The 21,686-nt window shown below is 44.7% G+C and overlaps 1 protein-coding gene across 2 annotated transcripts; it reads right to left on the bottom strand.

The window, feature by feature from the left end:
- Positions 1–964: 964 nt before the first annotated feature.
- On the bottom strand, positions 965–21,481 carry ZDHHC6 (zinc finger DHHC-type palmitoyltransferase 6). 2 transcript variants are annotated; one of them, XM_029081196.2, is made up of 12 exons: positions 21,214–21,481; positions 17,000–17,477; positions 16,150–16,241; positions 14,165–14,324; positions 13,353–13,514; positions 12,587–12,640; positions 3,567–3,734; positions 2,822–2,863; positions 2,209–2,354; positions 2,075–2,118; positions 1,696–1,770; positions 965–1,573 (listed from the first exon to the last, which is right to left on the bottom strand). In XM_029081196.2, exons 2-12 carry the CDS (start codon positions 17,264–17,266, stop codon positions 1,473–1,475), a joined length of 1,311 nt encoding a protein of 436 aa, XP_028937029.1. In that variant the 5' UTR covers positions 17,267–17,477; positions 21,214–21,481; the 3' UTR covers positions 965–1,472. The 2 variants fall into 2 exon arrangements, with proteins under 2 accessions (XP_028937029.1, XP_028937030.1); XM_029081197.2 differs by lacking the exon at positions 1,696–1,770 and having other exon boundaries at positions 21,214–21,472.
- Between the last annotated feature and the right edge of the window lie 205 nt (positions 21,482–21,686).

Here is a 21,686-nt window from a genome sequence, read left to right as displayed (position 1 = left end):
GTTAAAAGAAGTAGTGGGTTCAGAGTATGGGAGAGTTGTGTCCCCTAGATCCAGGAATAGCCCGTTATCCTTGATCTGGTATTTAGCCTTAAACTAGGAATAAATACCAGATCAAGGATAGCGGGCTATTCCTGGATCTATCTTAAGATTCTCTTATACTGTTATAAGTTGCTACTGTTAAAATCCTCAATTGGTTATTTATAAATGGACTGTAGCACAGTGATTTGTGTGTGGAAATTTGGAGACTCTCCCAAAAGGAGTTAGCCTCCATCCACATCTCAGCAATCAATCTTTAAGGCACAGACCTCACTAGTTAAATCCCAAACCCTTTCCGTATTCCGTAGGGGTTATCAACGCTGAGTCATAGGATAGAGCAGCAAACTATTGGGACAATCTTGGGGAGAACTAGTGCATAATCCCAGGAAAATATCTATCCTGGCTAGAAATTGCAAGGGGCACTAGGTGAAGCAGGATGGCCTCGTGGAGAGCAGCACAGGCCTGGGAGTCAAAGGACCTGGGTTCTAATCTCCGCTCTGCCACGTCTCCTGTGTAACCTTGGGGTTGTCACTTAACTTCTCTGGGCCTCAGTTACCTCATCCTTAAAATGGGGATTAAATGAGCTCCATGTGGGACATGGACTGTATCCAACCTGATGATTTTCTTTCTATCCCAGCACTCAGTACTGTGTCTGGCACTTAGTGCTTAACAAATACTATTAGAAAAAAAAACCCCAAACCAAACAAACTAGGCCGCTGCTGTTGGAAACTGGGTTACATGAAAATGTCACAGCTATGCCTGGTAGAAATGAAGTTTGCCTGCTGCTGGCAAGAGGCCAAGTTATATATGAAGATAATTCAGGTCCCTGCATTTCTCTTAGCTAAGTGAAAGAACCCCAGGGTCCAAGATATACTTGAGTGGAGTCAAATGCTGGCTGACAAAGAGAACATGCTCAAGATAAACAAAATAGGATGTATAAAGAACACTCATTGGTCTTTATTTGTGATCGACAGTTTGGATTCTTAAAAGACACAGGTAACAAAATTTAACTTGGTAAAATAACTTTCCAGGGAGGTACTTCATTAAGTAAAAAACTACAAACTAAAACGAGAACCAAATAAAGGAACGTCACATGCAGATGGCTCACCTGGGGGGAAAAAAATGCCCTCCGCAGGTAAGGTCCCTACTGTGCAATCCAATAAAAAAATTTTCTATAAGAAATGGAAAAACACTGGGTTAGAATCTTTGTTTTAGAGTGGGATGTTGAGAAAGGGAGGATTTCAAAGGCATATGTGGAATGGCTTCTCGGTTACAAAATGGTCATAAAAATATTTAAGTCATGGCACTGGGGCATTTTTGTGTGAGGAAAAAAACACAATCCATAGCAGGTCCATTGCATAATTCTGAAGTAGTATGTACAGTTTTCAAGTAAAGGGTGGTGTGGTCTTAAAGGACAACTTTTTAAATTAGAGTGGCTATCTATTTTTCTTCTCGCCCTCAATTTCTTGATCTGCTTCAACATCATACAGACACTTTTCCACACATTTTCGGGGAAACCATCCTCTCACTCTAGTGCCTGAAAAAGAAAGAGAAATACTCATAAGGCTAAACAATACAGCCAAACATTCTAGCTCGTCACCCTAAAATAAATTCACTGTTGATAAATTCCTTGCCCCTCCTTTCCCCCTTCTTCCTCACCTCCCAACACCGTAAGATAATCTTTGCTGTATTTCTCCTGAAAGGGGGATTGTTCTATATCAAGTGGATAACTTTCTGTGGAAAAAAAGGAAACTCCTTTGAAAAAAAATTACAGGAGTAAGAGCTTAAGAAAAAAAAAGTTCAAACATTTATCTGAATATTTTCCCCATTAGTGAGTCTGGGTTGACATCCTTTGGGAGACTACATAACTGGAAAAATCCTTATTTAACAGTTCAAAATTATGAACTAGCTACTTGAAGAAGAAAAGAAAAAAAAAGCAAAACACCAAAACGCAAATTTAGGGGGAAACCTATATTCCCTTTAGGATACAAGACTCCCAATTTTTCATTGTAGGTATAGCACACAAACATTTATATACCTTCTGCAGCTGAATTAAGAATTTTGTCTCCATACATCCAGTGCCTGTAATCATTAAAGTTGAAAAAGAAAATCATTTTAGAATGAATGTCATATTTCATTCTGAAAAAGTTCACTCACACTAAACTCACTTACTTTAAACCTCTGGTAACTAGTATCAGATCCCCTTTGTGAAGTTCAATTCGGGGCTCTTCAGTGCAGGGTGTGGTGAAGAAGGTTTTGATACCTTTATTCAGAGGGCAGCAGGCACCGCTATAATCTTCCATTGCTCTATACCGTACCTGTGGTTCCACAGAAGAAAAGCACATTATGGAAGATATGCTTGCCTTTAGGCTTTAGCACTTACTGCAGACTAAGGGGATTGACTTTCTGCAAATTAAGTAAATATGGCAGTTTGGAAGCTTCTAACAGTGCTTGGCACAAAGTAAGCACATAGTAAATACCACCACTATTATTAGTGTGGTTGAAATTAAATACGAAGCAGAAAGCTCAATTCCTGTGTGACAATAAAACATCCAGTCATTTTGATATGTTTCCTCATTGTAAACAGTCTAAATAGTTACTGGTTTCCTCAGGAAAAAAATGAATAGCATCAAATCCAATGCCCTCCTAAAGAAACACATTTATTAAATAAAAAAAGAATATTTTGCCACAGACTCCTTTTCCACAAGGTGTCAGTGGCAGGATTTTCCCCCATCTTTATACTAGAATGATAATCACATAATAGAGCAATCGTTAGAGCACTTACACTTCTGACTCTCTTGTCTGCTTTCTGTTTCAGTTGCTCTATCTGTTTACAAAATACAAAGATGTAAATGAGATGCATTTTCAGAGTTTTCTGGTATTTATAAAAAGTTGGGGGAGAGGGGAGGGACATGGCTTTCCACTATAAGGTGTCATAACTGAATCTTGGTTTTCCATCAGTACTAGAGTAGAGGGGAAATGGTTCTAAGTAATAGCCTTATCTTCTATTTTCAGCTTCTCAGCGAGATACTTTGAGCACGAGTCAGGGTAATGAAGATATACTTGGTAAAAGGCAAACTTTTACAACACCAATCTTTTTTGTGTGACACATCATGACTAATGTCCATGATGACCTATATTGAGTAGGCAGTATAGCCCTGTGGAAAGGGCCGGATCTGATTCATGAGTCAGGAAACCTGTGTTCTAGAGCCAAATCTACCACTGGCCTGCTGGGTGACCTTGGGCAAGTCACAACCTCTCATTATGCCTCTGTTTCCTCATCAATAAAATGAGAATAATAATAATATTTGCCTCTTCCTATTTGCCAGGGATGATATGAGGAACAAGAAATACCTGATGACAAAGAGCTATGGAAATTTTTTTTAAGTGCTCTACAAATTTGAGGTGTCATATTATTATGTATTTTTCCTACAGGATGTTTTGCGTGTATCTGAATTCTACTCTGAATGGAGTAATTTCTTACTACTTAATGGAATAACAAATTACGGGTCAGTAAGGAGCGTACTTACTGTTAAGCTGTACTGGTGACAGCCTTCCTTTATGGGCCATTCTAATCCATCTCCTTCTGGAACTCCAGACCACGTAAATACCTGCTTAAAATTCTTCCATCTACTTCCCATGTCATAGGGAAAAATAAAGACTTCACCAGTTTGATAATACTGAATTCGGTCTTTAGCCTGTGGGAAACAGAGGTACAAATGAAAGCTAGCAAAAATAGTAGTACTAAAATGAGGAGGAGGAGGAGGAGCATTTACTGAGTGCCCGCTGGGTGGAGTGCAATGTACTTAAGTGCCTGGGAAGTACCAAAAAAAACCAACTGAATCAACATGGCCTAGTGGAAACAGCCCGGGCCTGGAAGTCAGAGGACCTGAGTTTTAATCCTGGCTCTGCTACTTGCCAGCAGTGTGACCTTGGGCAAGTCGCTTCATTTCTCGGGGCCTCAGTTACCTCACCTGTAAAATGGGGATTAAATACCTGTTTCTCCACCCTCCTTTGATTGTGAGTTGCATTTAGGCCAAGGACATCCTCATCTGTCCGCATTGTTTCTACTTCAGTTTTTAGTACAGTACTTGGCACATAGTAAGCATGTAACCATTACCATTATTTTTATGATTATTATTTTTGCTATTTAGTGCCTGTTGCAATCAGGGCACTGTACTTGCTCTGAAGGGAAGAGGAGGGACTGGCACAAACCATTCACAATGCTATGGTTGCCGATAGGCTTTAGGATATACAAACATAAGCCCGAAGGCCTGTTAAGGTGGCACTTAATCTGGTAATGCCTCCTGGAGAGAGTAGGTTTTCTGGCGATCTTTGAAGATTGGGAACGGTGTGAATTGGCAGATTTAAGGGGGCAGAGTCCCACTAAGCATGAAGGGCATGAGCAAAAGGATGGAGGTGAGACATTCCAGAGAGAGGCACAGTGACCAGGTTATCTTGGGAGGAACAGAGAATGTACTGTGGGAGAAGAGTATGAAAAATAGGGGTAGGCCAGATATCACATTGACCTCATCTACCTCAAGTTTGTCCATGCATGCTTGAACTCTCTGCCCTCTCCTCTTTTTTCTCCATCTTTGTTGATTCCCATATGCCCATTTACCCTTGCCAATTGTTCCTGATATTTAACGCCCTCCTCAAACCCTCTGTTCCCCTGCCTCCCCGATCTCTTGCCCCTAATGACCTGGCCACCGACTTTATTGAGAAAATTGAAACCAATCAGGTGTGATCTCTCTAAAGTCTCCCTAATCCCTGATCCGCCACTAGTCTGCTGTGTGACCTGGGCAAGTCACTTCCCTTCTTTGTGCCTCAGTTACCTCATCTGTAAAATGGGGATTGAGACTGTGAGCCCCATTTGGGACAAGGACTGTGTCCAACCTGATTTCCTTTGTATCCAGCCCAGCACATAGTATACTGCCTGGCACGTAGTAAGCGCTTAACAAATATCATAATCAATATTATTATCTCTCCTGTTCCTCTTCAGTCCCTCCCTCCTCCTGCCCCTTCAACTCTCCCATCTTTCCCAACAGTATCTCAGGAGAACTCCTGCCTCCTCTCAAAATCTACCCCCTCCACCTGCACATCTGACTCATCCTTATCAACGGTCTTGCCCCCTCCTTTCTTCCCTCCCTGTCTGCCATCTTCAACTGTTCACTCTCCAATGGCTTCTTTCCCACTGCTTTCAAACATGCCCATGTCTCCACTATCCTAGAAAAACCCTCCCTTGACCCTGCAGCACCCTCCAGTTATGCCTCATCTCCCTCCCACCATTTGTCTCTAAACTCCTTCAGCGAGGTGTCAACATCCGCTGTCTCCAGTTCCTCTCTTCCAATTATCTCCTTGATTCCTCCAACCTGGCTTCCACCCCCTTCTACAGAAAGTGCCCAGTCAAAGGTCACAAATGATCATCTTCTTGCCAAATCCAAAGGCCTCTAATCCACCTTAATCCTCCTCGACCTCTCAGCTGCCTATGACATTGGTGACCACTCCCTTTTCCTGGAAACATTCATTCAATCGTATTTATTGGGCGCTTATTGTGTGCAGAGCACTGTACTAAGCGCTTGGAAAGTATAATTCAGCCACAAATACAGACAATCCCTGCTCACAACGGTTTCACTGACACTGTCCTCTCCTGGTTCTCCTCTTATCTCTCTGGCCACTCATTCTCAGTCTCTTTCATGGGTCTCTCCTCTGTCTCCCACCCCCTAACAGTAAGAGTCCCTCAAGGCTCAGTTCTGGGTCCCCTTCTATTCTCCATCTATACCCACTCCTGTGGAGAACTCATTCGCTCCCTTGGCTTCAACTACATCCACATCAAACAAAAACTCCTCACCATTGGCTTTAAAGCATTCCACCACCTCGCCCCCTCCTACCTCACCTCACTTCTCTCCTTCTACAACCCAGCCGCACACTTCACTCCTCTAGTGCTAACCTTCTCTCTGTGCCTCGATATCGCCTGTCTCCCCGCTAACATCTAGCCCTCGTCCTGCCTGTAGCCTGGAACGCCTTCCCTCCTCAAATGCGACAGGCAATTACTCCCCCAAGCTTCAAAGCCTTATTGAAGGCGCATTTCCTACAAGACACCTTCCCAGACTAAGCCCCACTTTTCCTCATGTCCCACTCCTTTCTGCGACAACCTGACTTGCTCCCTTTGCTCTTCCCCTCTCCCAGCCCCATTGCACTTATGTACATGTCTGTGATTTTATTTTATTTATTTGTATTGAGGTCTGTCTCCCCGCCTCTAGACTGTAAACTCGTTGTGGGCAGGGAACGTGATCATTTATTGTTGTAATGTACACTCCCAAGTGCTTAGTACAGTGAGAGCACTGAGTAAGTGCTCAATAACTAGGAAGGAATGAGTGAATGATTTCCAAATCCAGTCCTAATCTCTCTCTTTCTCTGCAGTCTCAGGTTGAGTTTCATGTCCTGCCTTCGGGACATCGCTCCTTGGATCTCCCGTCGACAACTCAAACTTAACATGACCAAAATGGGACTCCTTATCTCCCCACCCAAGCCCTGTCCTTCTCCTAACTTTTCCATCACCGCAGAAACCACCACCTTCCTTTCTGTCTCACAAACCTTGGCATTATCCTTGCCTCTTCTCTCTCCTTCCACCCACATATTCATTGTCACCAAATCCTATTGGTTCAACTTTCACAACATCACTAAAGTCTGCCCTTTCCTCTCCATCCAAACTACCATGTTAATCTGAGCACTTATCCTAGTTCACTTTTGATTAGAGTATCAGCCTCCTTGCTGACCTCCCTGCTTCCTGTCTCTCCCCACTCCAGTCCATACTTCACTCTGCTGCTTAGATCATTTTTCTTCAGAAACGTTCAGTCCACATGTCCCCACTCCTCAAGAACCGCCAGTGGTTTCCCATTCACCTCCGCACCCAACAGAAACTCCTTACCATCAACTTTAAAGTAGTCACCTTGCCACTTTCCTACTACAGCCCAGCCCACATATTTCGCTCTCTAGTGCCAACCTGCTCACTGGCCTTCGATCTCATCTATCTCACCGCTGACCTCTCGCCCACGTCCTATCTCTGGCCTGGATCGCACTCCCTCTTCATAGCTAACAATCACTCTCTGTACCTTCAAAGCCTTACTGAAAGCACATCTCTTCCAAGAGGCCTTCTCTGACTGAACCCTCATTTCCTCTTCTCCTTCTCCCTTCTGCATCACCCTTGCACTTGTATTTTCACCCTTGATTCACCCCTCCCTCAGCCCCACAGCATTTATGTACTTATATGTAATTTATTTATATTAATATCTGTCTCCCCCTCAAGACTGTAAGTTCACTGTGGGCGGGGAACACGTCTACTAACTCTGTTATACTGTAATAATGTTGGTATTTGTTGGTATTTGTTAAGCGCTTACTATGTGCCGAGCACTGTTTTAAGCGCTGGGGTAGACACAGGGGAATCAGGTTGTCCCACGTGGGGCTCACAGTCTTAATCCCCATTTTACAGACGAGGTAACTGAGGCACCGAGAAGTCAAGTGACTTGCCCAAAGTCACATAGCTGACAAGTGGCCGAGCTGGGACTGTACTGTACTCTGTACTGTACAGTACTGTACTTACTGTACAGTACTGTACTTACTGTACTCTCCCGAGCAGTTTAGAACAGTGCTCAGTATACAGTAAGTGCTTAATTAATAAGGTCGATCGACTGATTGATGGGAGTGTCTTAAAGGCAATGAACAGTAGTGTCTGTTTCATAAGGAGAATTAGGGGCAACTACCAGCAGTTTTTGAGGAGTGAATAACATTTTAGGAAAAAAGACCAAGGCAGCAGAGTTTAGTATGGACTAAAGAAGTGAGAGGTTGGTGACCGAGAGAGCAATGAGGAGGCTGATACAGTTGAAATCTAGTCAAGATATGACCAGTTCTTGGATTAAGGTGTGCTCATCTGGATGGAGTGAAAGGGGAAGATTTGGGAAATGTTTTGGAAGAACTAACACGAGGATACAGGCTTTTCTTATGGTATTTGTTAAGCGCTGTCTATGTGCCAGGCATTGTACTAAATGCTGAGATAGATACAAGGTTGGATACAGTCCATGTCCCATGCGGGGCTCACATTCTTAATTCCCATTTTATAGATGTGGTAACTGAGGCATAGAGAAGTGAAGTGACTTGTCCACGGTCATTCAGCAGACAAATGGCAGAACTCGGACTAGAACCCAGGTCCTTCTGACTCCCAGGCCTGAGAATTTTATCCTCGGTTGAAAGACGATTAAAAGTCAAGGACAATACAGGATTACAGGGTTCTGCGACAGGGAGGGGGGTGGTATTGACAGCGATGGGGAAGGTAGGTGGAGGGGTGGGTTTGGGAGGGAAGTTTCAGACATCTTGAGCTTGAGATGCCAGCAGATCACCATGCACAGATCGTCGTCATCAACAACGGTATTTATTAAGTGCTCGCTGTGTGCAGAGCACTGTTCTAAGTGCTTGGGAGAGATGGCCTGGTTGCAAGAGGAAATGTGCGAGACTGTATAGGAGTTGAGGGATTAGGGCTAGTGAGATAGATCTGGGAGTCATCTAGAAATCAATGGTACTTATTAAGCATGTATTGTTTGTAGAACACTGTGCTAAGCACTGTATAGAGATGATAGCTAAGCAACTAAGTGTATAACGAGCAGAGCAGAGAATGTGAGAAAGAGCCCCGAGGGACCCCCAGAGTTAGGAGATGAGAGGTATGGTATGAAGAACCGGTATGGTACGAAGACGAAGAACCAGTGAGAGGGACTGAGAGGAATGGTCAGAAAGGTAGGAGGAGAACCCGGAGAGAACTGTAACACCAAAATCAAGGATGAAAAATGCTTTTATGAGAAGAGAGTGGTCACTGGTGTTGAAGGGGGCTGAGTGGTCAAAAGGGGCAAGAGTAAAGCCCATGAGATTTGGCAAGGAATTGAATTTTTTCTAATTTTTACGAGGTTTAACGCAAAAATGTTTTGTTTCTTTTTCATTAAATATACATATATTCAATATATTTTATTATAATAATAGAATAGACTCTAAATTATAATTATAAATGTATATTTTATATTGTATATAATAGATTTATATGTGATATATACAATTATAAATATATTTTATATCGTATATATAATATATAGTATATGAAATATGTTATAAATTATTAAATAATATACGATAAATATATATATATTAATCACCATTAGAGCTTTGGGTAAAGCAAGAGAAAGCTGTTTAATATTTCAGGACCCCCAATTATATTCCACACTCTAAAATTGTTTATCAATAAATGAAATAAGCCACTTTTCATCCTTAGCCATTACTGACATCTAGTGGCATAAAAATGCAGTACTCCTATTATTGAAAATACAAAGAACCACCTAAAATAGGCCACCGAAATATCCAGTTCAATACGATTTAACTGCGAAAACAAGATGCTTGTGTCTTAACTGTCCTCTTTGGCATTCATCCTAATATTTAAAGGTGTTCCACTTAACATCCCCACATTCTCCTTCTACATCTCTAACCTTTCCTCGGGAAATCTACTCCACACCACTCGTCCGTGAATCGATCCAAAAATCTCTCTTAAATGCACTGGCCTTTTTGATCACATATCCTCTCATGACGACTAATCCCATATGGTTACCATTCTTTCCTTCAGTTGGTTTTGGAGTTCACTGCCTTCAAGCTTCAAAGGGTGTCCCTAATCTTCGCGGTGTGAGATTTCATGTTCTTCCTATACATGCCCTCCATGAAGTTGGTGACTTCAATCTCAGTGTGTGTCTTTTTAAACTGGACTCCTTGATTTTTCAGTCTTTTCTCCATTTCTCTTCTCTGCCCTTCCTCAGCTCTGCTACAGGTCCTTCCTCTGCTTTGGTGATTACAACGGCACCCAGTGTTCTACGTGTAGGTATATGTGGCTTTAAACGGCGACTGACAAGTGTGAGCTTTTGGTTTCGTTTTCTATGCCCTTTCTGATAGTGCCACTTGATTTTTCTAGCTGCTTTGGTACAAGATAACCAAGAAAAGAACTAGGGCTTCAAGATCTCTTACTCTGTGGTGACTGATAACTATAAGCCCACCATCATGTATCTGTACACTTGTACATTTTCTCTAAAACACACTAATGCTGAATCACCTCTGCCATTTTTCCATCACCCGCCCAGTTTTGAAGACTTTCTGGAGTTCCCAACTCTAAGAGCTTAGTGTTATCTGCAAATCTGGAGACTTCACTGCATAGTCCTACTTTTATTTCATCTACTACTCAAAATAGTTTGCATCGGGACTCTCAGTAACACTTTCTTCAGTAAAGGTCCAACTGAAGATTTTAGTGAATCTTTCACCTATCTCCTTTTCAACTCACAAAACCATTTCCCACAATCATCAAATTCCCCAGTTACTTCCTGGCCATCTTTTGCTAGCTCTACTAGAAAATCTTTTGCTATTAGCTATGGCTTCCCTTGCAAGGTTCTCTTCCAATTTTTTTTCTGTGCCTATTTTCTGCTTGCATCCAACCTGCCATTTGGAATGGACTTCCCTGTTCTCCTACCTTGGGTCAGCTTTCCACTTTTCAAAAAAATGGCTTTTTTGACCTCTTTGGTCCTGCCATTTAGCCATGGAGGATTTCTGTTCGGTTGCCTGTTCCTTATTCGGTTGCATGAGTTTTGGCTGGGGTTCTAAAAAGGTGTGTCTTAATAGCCTCCAGCCTTCTACTAAGTCACTTGGCTTTTTAGCAACTCCTCTGAACTCAGAACTCTTCTAACTTTAAGGTGGGGGAGCAGTTTGAAAATATCTCCCAATTCTATAACAATTTTTATAAAGCATTTTATCTAAAAAAAGTTCATCTTCTCAATAGACTATTCTGATAACCGCCACCCTCAGGCAAGTGACAATTTATGCCATAATATGCATGTTTAGACACCCACAGAAAAGGTAGATGGTACTTCTCATGGTTTAAAATACTGAATGCTCATAAATATAATTGGGGATATTTTTGAGTTTGTACCCCCAGAGAATAATAATGATGGTATTTGTTAAGTGCTTTCTATGTGCCAAGCACTAAGCGCTGGGGGAGATACAAGGTTGTCAGGTTGACCCAGGTGGGGCTCACAGTCTTAATCCCCATTTTACAGATGAGGTAACTGCTTAGTCCCCAAAGGTGCTACTAAATGGCACTTAGAATAGCGCTTAGCACAGTGCTTCGTACACAGTAAGCGCTTAACAAATACTACCATAATTATTATCTTGACACTGCTATATCTTTAGCCAAAACCCTACTATGGACTTGGCTGGCTGCCTCCTTCAACCTTGAGATTACAGCTGGAGGTAAGCAGGAAGGCAGCACACCACAACTAGAGACTGCCCGCATGACTCACCTGCCAACTGCAGGAAGCTGTAGCCTACAGCCCTGGGAGTCAGAAGGTCATGGGTTCTAATCCCGGCTCTGCCACTTGTCTGTTGTGCGACCTTGGGCAAGTCACTTTACTTCTATGTGCCTCAGTTACCTCATCTGTAAAATGGGGGTTGAGACTGTGAGCCCCATGTGGAACAGGGACTGTGTCCAACCCGATTTGGCTGGATCCACCCCAGTGCCTAGAACGGTGCCTGGCACATAGTAAGCGCACAACAAATATCGCAATTATTATTACTATCATTATGTGGAGCCCAAGTGAGAGGGAGGGTGGACTGCCATTCTCCAGATCCCAACCTCCTATCCTAACCCTCGAAAAATAATTTAGTGAAGGACCAAGGCTATTTATCTTTTAACCTAGAGAAGGGATGGGCTGCTTGGGTTTTTGTACACACGGTATTTAAAAGAAACCATTGAAGAAAACAAATCCCAACCCAAACAAAAGCACTGGCATTTCCTATGTGGGGCCTCGGTCGATCAAAAGCATTTATTGAGGGCCTACTGTGAGGAGAGCACCATACTAAAGACCTGGGAGAGTACAACCGAGTCAGTGGATGGGATCCTTCCAAACGGGCTACGTATTAACGGAGTCCGCCTCAACTGAGGGGGACCAAATGCACGTATCCAGTCTACGGATAGCGGGTAAGGGCCTTGACACTGCTCTGTGCATCTCTTCCTGCACGGATTATACTGCAAAGACCTGGAGTGCCGTGTGGCGCTGCGGTCTAGTGTCACACGATGGTTTAGACAGGTAACGATATTCAGTGGTTGTTTCAGAAGGGCCCTGGCTAGGATGTGTCGGTAATAACTACCTCACTTTATTAAAAAAAATGAAACAGGAACACAGAATAATTTGCACATCACCTCAGGAGGTTAGAATGGCTTTCTAAACTGACCATTCGCTTACAGAAAAAAATGGATTATCTGTTCTCTTGGATCTCATTCCGTAACAGACGCTCTTGTAGATAGTGACCCTTAAAATGGTGAGAGCTGAAATGTATCTCTAGCCTAATTTATTTTTCAAAATGAGGACAACAACTACAGAGACCAAATTAAGGTTTTAGGTTTAGATAAGCTTATGTCGTGTATACATTTTAAATTTTATTTCTCTACCGCTACTGAATGCCTATATTAAAAACCTACCTTCTCTTCAATCCATGATTCTATGGAGGTTTTGTTCCTTAGAATTACTTTCATCTAGAAATTAAATACAGAATTTAAAAAATGTGGCTAAGCCTCAAACTTATATATAATCTAACATTCCAATATAAGAACTGATTATCCTGTATCTACCCCGGCATCTAGCATAGTGCTTAGCACAAAATAAACACTTTATAACTGCTATCATCAAAATTAAAATATATGGGCAAACTTTTTTTTTTTTCAGAATTCTTAATGCTTCGACTGGAAACTGCCAATATTTTGGCAAATGATCTTGGAAATTCTTTTATTCTGACAATATCGTCAGCAGTACATGCGTAAAATTAATTATTGCTTTCTCTTCATAATTATCCTTTCAAGTTACAACAACTTCAATGTCAGGTGCTTGGTTTGGAAACGATCAAACCAAGGAACTCTTAACTACCTATCTGAACTTCTTGCCGGTGGTGTTCTGATAGATAGGTCAGTATCACCTGTTTGCATTTATATAGGCCTTCAAGCCAAGTACATTACCGGTATTCCTCACATGCCATGGTGAGAACGAAGTCAACAGAGCCATCGCTCTAAGCTCTCTCAACGAGGCAAAAATATAACCGAGAATCGTATTACCCAGTAGTAACCAAGCTCTCAAAGCATAATTGAGACATTCATATTCAATGGGGCCCTGGACTAAGCATTTTCAATGTTCTAAAGATTTTATCTATCTAAACCCCAAAAAGTTTTTCACCCCTAGTTCCTACAAACTCACCTGGATAAAAAACAACATACCAACGGCTACGGTCGTTCCTAAAGCCAATCCCAAGGCAAATAAGGAGGCAGCGAATGCAGATAATCCGAAGGGCACAACAGGTAGGGGATCTCTCCTGGCGGCGCTCATATCGATCTTTACAGTGCTCCACCCGAAGGAGATCTAGAAAGGCGAGACAGCGGTCATCTTCCCGGTTGCAGTCGTCCAACCAAAAGTCGTCCAATCTGGTCATCTTGTGTCCGACTCAGTACTTAGTACAGTCCTTGGCACTTCAATTTATAAGTACTTAATCCTACAATAAGTATCATCATCATCATCATCATAAAGGACACTCTCCACTATTAAATCAGAATTACTTTAATTTTTCCCAGTTTAGGAATTAACTTGGTTATCCGAGGCTTGGAAAAGGTAAGTAAAAATTATTTTTTCCCAACGTTGAGGCAACATGAAAGATGGACCCAGTTATCATTAATTTTGTTAACGAGATGTACATTACCTTGATTCTATTATTTTGTTAATGAGATGTACATCACCTTGATTCTATTTACTATTGTTTTAATGAGATGTTCTTCCCCTTGATTCTATTTATTGCTATTGTCTGTCTCCCCCAATTAGACTGTAAGCCCGTCAAAGGGCAGGGACTGTCTCTGTTACTGATTTGTACATTCCAAGCGCTTAGTGCAGTGCTCTGCACACAGTAAGCTTTCAATAAATACTATTGAATGAATGAATTAATTTCAATTATATCTGTTCAGCACAGTCTAAACAATTTTGCAGCAATGTTATTGCAATCACTCAATGTAGTCTCTTACCCTGTTATAAAGCTGTGTGTACATAGTCATAACAAAAATGAAAGCAGCATGAATGCATCCCAATGGGGCTAAAAGGAGAAACAGAATGAACGATGCATGATTCTGATAACCACAACAATTATTGATCCATGGGCAGTGATGATCCATCTTCATAACACATCTGCGGGGAAAAATGTACATAAAAAGAAAAATTACATTTCATAGAGAAGATAAAAATAGCTGCTTGTGCTGTCATCGACCTTGATCGGGGAAAAGGTGTAGTGAGTCATAAGCAACACATCTTACAGAACGCTGGGTGGAAAACAGTGTTCTTCTCTCTGCCCACTCACTTCTGGTTTGTACCCTCAACCCAAATGTGTTTCATTAGAGCAGAGAATTGCTCCTTGGTACTGGGGGAACCTGTGAGGCTGATGGAGATTTAGGTCTGTTTCCAAGACCACATAGTTTAGCAGAAGCTGCTGCACAACTTGCACCTCCCTCCGAACCGCCCGCCCCCCCACCTCCCGAAGAGGGATTTTATGTTCTGGGCTGAAGTCTGAGGCCTGAAGGCATCCTTGCCCCAGCCTCTGTCCTGACTGACCTGATCACCAGCAAAAACATAGGCAGCTCTGAAGTTCCTCTGATTTCCTGCCTCCCCGTATTTTGAGAGAAAAAAAATAAATACTGAAAGGAAATTGAGTACACTGAAGAAAAATCTACTACATCCATAAACTAAATTTGTGCAGAAACTATAGAAATCCTTCACTTATTTTCAAGAAATATGAATGGTGAACCTTGATGACTTCAACGCCAACCATGAAAAGCTTCAATGACAATTAAAGGAACGACGGCTGTGACACTCATGTAAAGGTTAGGAATTTCCGACTTCTTGAAGAATGCCACTGATGCTCGCTTCAGGCCCTGGACTGCGGGAAGGGACTTACTGTTCACGATCCAAGAGAGGAAGAAGAGTGACCCAAGCAGCCGCTGGGAGGGTGAAGAGAGGCTGATTGCAATGCTCTGGGATCGCTTGCCAGAGAGGGCCTTCTATCAAGCCCTGACAGGGTGGAAGACTTCCGCTGGTTCTGACTGCTTGAAATGATAGGTTGAACCAGGTGCTCTTCATTTCCATCTCGAAATTCTCAAAACATCTTTCAGATGTAGAATTTCTTAGCCAAGTATGACCACCATCAAGAGGTACAAATGACTAGAAGGATGGCTACGCTTCTGCTTCACGCCTAAGGTTGCTAGAATGAAGTTTTCCAACTCCAGAGGAAACGCTATAAGCCGGCAGGCCCAGAGGTAGATCTACACAGTAAGTACTTAACAGATGTCATCTTTGCTGACTAGCAGTGGATTGTTCCATACAAGTTTCTCTGGCATAATCAGATGAGGTTATCCTATATTACACAATTAACAATTTTCGGGCCATAACTAATGGGTCACAAACTTGCTTAAATAGCAAACTTGTTTTTAACCTCTCCACCTTTTCTGCTGTGCTGAAAAGGTTATATGGCCTGGAGATGTTCAAAAAGGCACAAAACTCAAAGTATTCTCAGAATGAAGTCAGAATGAGAAAGTTTCTAAAACAAGTAAAACAATGCTTTACTATGCTCACCATGCACACAAAGGAGGGGTGAAGGGTGGAGATGAAGGGTAGGTTTTCCACTCATGGGGAAAGTTAAGATGGAATATATACATTTCTACTTTATTCTGAAGAAAAATGTCAAAATCAACCCGCTTTATCCTGGTAATACCCTTTAATAGACTCAAAGAAAGGAAGCACCTTCTTTCTGTGGTTCTCTGATGGATCAACTTCTGATTTTACAAGGAAATGGGACATTTTAGTTTACGGATGCAGAATAATAGTTTTTAAAAGTAACAGTCTCGATTGACACTAACGGCTTGTAGCATATGGGATTCAAACTGGTATTTATGTGCTTAAGAGCCAGAAAACAGGAGCGTTAATTTTCGATGAAAAGTAAAGATCACACGCAAATCAGTACCTGTTACATTTTCGGCAGTGGTGTGAGCGAGGTGCCTTGTAAGCCTGACACACCTTACAATATTGGAGATACATGCTGTCCTGAGATTTTTCCTTAACGTATAAAAACAAACAAAAGAAAAAGCCATCAGAAATGTCTACTTACGACTACCAATGGTTAAAATTTACAGCTCACAATGCTTTTAACTCATCTGATTCTCCTTGGAGCTCGCCAAATTGAGTTTCTTCAAATCTCGATTTCATTATTTCACATATAAACAACTTTTCCAAAGAGGCTAAAATTCACCAAGTCACTCGGCTACCCTCCCCTGGATATACCAGTCCGATACCCTCCCCGCTCATCTTCTTCTTCTGCAAGGTCTATATTTTTCATCTGCATTTGTGGTTCTATTATGTAGTCGTTTCCCCGCTTTTCTCACTTCTGTATGTTTCCATGAATTTTCCTTACCCCTATATGTTGCTATCCCTTTTTTTATACCAATACGGTAAGGCAGTAAATAGAAGCAGAGTGATGGTATTTGTACATACTGTATTTGTGGTACCCTACTTTAGGGAGTTTTAAAGTCTTTAAAAAACTTTAAAATTATTCCTGGATGCATACGGTTCCACACTTTGCGCCACAATAGGGGTGATTGATGAAATAATTAAATATCAAACAATTTTAATTAATGCATGGCTCATCATTCACCCTACCACAAAATCTCTCAGATCTAGAGATCGAGCAGGTGATGAGTGACTGTAGTCACGTTCTAGTCTCTGCCAACCAGCCCCAAACCACTGTTATATTTCTGTAGGATGTGAATATTTATAACAATCAGATACAAGACTTCCATCAGGTGCCTTTTTCTTACCGGTTTCCAGTCTAAAGGTACGTATCCCGGGCCAATAAACATAGCATTGAAGTAATTGTAAAGAATCATGACAGTCCAATTTATCAACATGATAAAATTCACACTTCCTCCAGTTGTATGTAGGGGCCAATACCACAGTACGGAGTCTATCATTGCCATAGTAGAACATATTGCTATAACACCGAGGGCAATGATGGGACCCCAGTGACACAATCTCCTTAACTCATGAAGATTTTCAAACTTGATAACTGAACACAGTACACCCATCTTGGTGAAGAAGAGTTCCTCCTATTTCCAGAGATCTGTAACGGTCCTCTTTTTAATGGCGGATTTCCATTTGTCGTATATCCTGATGTCTTCATCAATGGTCATGCCTCCAAAGAGTGGGTTGTTAATTCTTCTTCAGGCATATCATTGGAAGAGTGGTTAGAATCCTTTCTCCTGACACAAAGGAACCATTTCCTGGTTTTAATCCAGCCTAAAGAAAACAAAATTTAAAGAGTCAGAAGAAAAATAAAGAACGGGCGACTGTAGCCAATACCAAGAAAAAGGCCAATGATGCCAAATGTTCACGTGCTGCCGAGAGGAACTTCAAGCCCAGGAAACAGTGTATCTGTTGCAGTCCTTCTATTGGCACTGCTCAGTACCTTCTAACTAAAGTGATCTACTTTAATAACTGATTTGGTAAAAAAAAAATCATCGTAAAAGACCTCTGTCGTCAGATTAGTCTCAAGCAAATGATAAAACTCTAAATTATGACGTATCTTGAGGACAGCTACACTTGTTTTCCAGAATGCTAACAATGCCAATATTCCAGTCTGAATGATAAGTGAACTAGATGCGGGATCTTGAAATGCAGTAGTTGATTTAACTCCTTCTTTCCTGTATAGTGCTCTGCACAAAGTAAGCACGCAATACACACCAACTGTGCTTGTTCCTGCTCTCACCAGAGCACAAAAACAGTATGCTCCACGAAGATGAGCTCCACACTGCCATGGCATCACGGGAGAGTCAAATACTTTTTAGTACTTTTATTGCCAAGGGACGTAGGGAGGGTCAGAAGGAAAGTAAGGAGCGGGAATATTCCCGAGGACAAGTCCAACTTTGGACCTATCCTTCAAAAACCCACCCTCGACCCCATGACTCCCCCCGCTTGCCACCCTATCTCTCTCCTACCATTCCTCTCCAATCTTCCGGAGCGAATTGTCTATATCTGTCGTCTCCAATTCTTCTCCCCCAATTCTCTCCTCGACCTCCCTCCAATCTGGCTCCCAACCCTTTCACCCCACAGGAACCGCCCTTTCAAAGATCCACCAGTGATCTCCTCCTGGCCAAATCCGATGGCCTCTACTCCATCCTCGTCCTCCTCGACCTCTCGGCTGCATCGGCCTCCTCGCCGACTTCCCGACCTCCTGTCTCTCCCCGCTCCAGTCCCTACTTCACTCTGCTGCCTGGATCACTTTTCGACAAAAACGTTCGGGCCACGTTTCCCCACTCCTTAAGAGACTCTCGGTGGCTGCCCTTGCATCTCCGCATCAAACAAAAACGACTCACCATTTGCTTTAGAGCAGCCCGCCACATTGCCCCCTCCTACCTCAGCTGGCTTCTCTCCTTCTCCATCCCAGCCCGCACACTTCATTCGTCTAATGCCAACCTTCACGCTGTACCTCGATCTCGCCAGCGACCCCTCTCCCACGTCCTGCCTCTGACCTGGAACACCATCCCTCCTCAACTCCCACCATGACTCTCCCCTCCATCAAAGCCTTATTGAAGGCGCATCTCCTCCAAGAGGTCTTCCCTGATTAAGCCCCCCATCCTCCCTTCTGCGTCACCCTGACTCGCTCTCTTTATTCACGCCCCACCCCAGCCCCACAGCACTTATGTACCTTTCTGTCATTTATTTATTTATATTAATGCCTTTCTCCCCCCACGCCCCCGACACCCCCTCTAGACCGTCAGCTCGTTGCGGGCTGGGACGGTGTCTGTTAACTGTTGCATCGCACTCTCCCATTCATTCAGCTATATTCGCTGAGCATCTGCTGTGTGCAGAACACTGTCCTAAGCACTTGGGAAGTCCGATTCAGCAACAGAGAAGCAGCTTAATGTGGCTTAATGGAAAAAGCCCGGGCTTGGGAGTCAGAGGTCGTGAGTTCTAAACCCGACTCCGCCACATCAGCTGTGTGTCTTTAGGTAAGTCACTTCGCTTCTCTGGGTCTCAGTTAGCGTGGCTCAGTGGAAAGAGCACGGCTTGGAAGTCAAAGGTCTTGGGTTCTAATCCCTGCTCTGCTATCAGCCGTGCGACTATGGGCAAGTCACAACTTCTCTGGGCCGCGGTTACCTCATCTGTAAAATGGGGATGAAGACTGTGAGCCCCCGTGGGACACCCTGATTACCTTGGCTCTCCCCCAGTGCTTAGAACAGTTCCCGGCACATAGTAAGCGCTTAACAAACACCATTATTATTATTATAATAAAGACAAGCCCTGCCCTCCACGGGTCACAGTCTGGAAGGGGTGGGGGAGAGAGAGAGAAGCGCTTAGGACAGGGCTCTGCACACAGTCAGCGGTCGATCGATACGACTGAATTCATTCGATCGTATTTACTGAGCGCTTAGTGTGTGCAGAGGACTGTGCTGAATGGAGGGATCAGGAAGGGCTCCATAAATACGACGGAATGAATGAATGGTCCCCACCAATCCCCACCCCGGAGGTGATGATGATGATGGCATGTGTTAAGCGCTCACTGTGTGTCAAGCACTGTTCTAAGCGCTAAAGGTGGGACTCCAGCAGGTGGACAGCTCATTCATTTATTCAATCGCATCAACTGAGCGCTTACTCTGTGCAGAGCACTGTACTAAGTGCTTGCAACGTACGACCCGGCAACAGAGAGAGACCATCCCTGCCCAACAGTGGGCTCGCAGTCTCAACTGGGGAGACAGACAGCAAAGCAAAACAGAACAAAACAAAACCAATCCGCTCAATCGTATCGACTGGGCGCTGACTCTGTGCCGAGCACTGTACTGAGCGCTTGGAACGTACGATCCGACAACAGGGAGAGACCGTCCCCGCCCAACCACGGGCTCGCAGTCGGGAGTCTGAGCTCCAGGCCGGGGCTCAGTTTCCCCAGCGGTGTCGTGACACCAGAGGACCTGGGCGATCGGGCCTCCCCCCCCTCGCACAGACAGACAGGATGGGGCCTCCCCCCTCACACAGACAGATGCCCACAGACAGACAGACACGACGGGGCCTCCCCCCTCACACAGAGAGATCCACAGACAGACAGGATGGGGCCTCCCTCCCCGCCCCAGACAGACAGACACGATGGGGACTCCCCCCTCACAAAGACAGATAGATACACACACAGACAGACTGACATATGGAGAGGATGGGGCCTCCCCCCCTCACACACATAGACGGACACGATGGGGCCTCTCCCCTCACACAGAAAGACACACAAACAGACACACGGACAGACACAATTGCCCCCCCACTACCCCAGACAGACAGACAGGATGGGGCCTCTCCCCTCACACACACACACACACACACACAACAGACAGACACACAGACAGGATGGGGCCTCCCCCCTACAGACACACAGACAGACAGGATGGGGCCTCCCCCCTCACACAGACAGACAGGATGGGGGCCTCCCCCCTCACAGAGACAGACAGACAGGATGGGGGCCTCCCCCCTCACAAAGACAGATACATAGACAGACAGACACACAGACAGGATGGGGCGTCCCCCCTCACAGAGACACACAGACACACACACGACAGACAGACAGGATGGGGCCTCCCCCCTCACACACACACACGACAGACACACAGACAGGATGGGGCCTCCCCCCCCCCCCCACACACACAGACAGATACACAGACACACACACACACACACAACAGACAGACACACAGACAGGATGGGGCCTCCCCCCTCACACTGACACAAAGACAGGGAGACACACACACAACAGACAGACACACAGATAGGATGGGGTCTCCCCCCTCACCCAGACAGACACGCACATAACAGACAGACACACAGACAGGATGGGGCCTCCCCCCTCACACAGACACAACAGACAGATACACAGACAGACAGGATGGGGCTTCCCCCCCAGACACACACAGACACAATCGCCCCCCCCCCCTCCCGACAGACAGACAGAAAGACAGACAGGCGGAGGGCCAGGCGGCCGGAGAGAGACACCCACCGTGGGGGGAGGAGGGAGGTTGGGGGCCGTCAGGGGCAAGGCTGGGGGGCGTCTCGGCCTCGAGTCCGGCCTGAGCGGGAATCCGATCCTCCGGGCCGGTTCCGCGTCCCTGCCCGAGGAACAGGGAACAGGGAGGGAAGGAGAAAGAAGGAGGAGGAGGCGGGCGGGCGTCGAGCCTCGGCCCTGGGGGCACCGGGCCCGTCCTCCGAAGCGTCCCGACGCACCCGACCCGGCCGCCCGACTCCTCCGCCGCCCTTTAAAGCCTTTAGGGCAAGGCGGCCCCGGGGTCGGGGTCGGGGCGGCGGGCGGCGGGCGGCGGGGCCGGAGAGGAGGGCGGAACGAGAGGCGCGGGGAACGGGGCGGGCGGGGCGGGCGTTTCCGGCGGGGCCGGACAGCGCCGCCGCACAACCCGGAAGGGAGCGCCGGGACCCGGTCGCTCGCCGCTTCTGCCCCCCGCCGCCGGTCCCCCGCCC

The sequence above is a fragment of the Ornithorhynchus anatinus genome, chromosome 16 (assembly GCF_004115215.2).
Source record: "Ornithorhynchus anatinus isolate Pmale09 chromosome 16, mOrnAna1.pri.v4, whole genome shotgun sequence".
Taxonomy (NCBI): domain Eukaryota; kingdom Metazoa; phylum Chordata; class Mammalia; order Monotremata; family Ornithorhynchidae; genus Ornithorhynchus; species Ornithorhynchus anatinus.
This window is presented reverse-complemented; position numbering and strand designations above follow the sequence as displayed.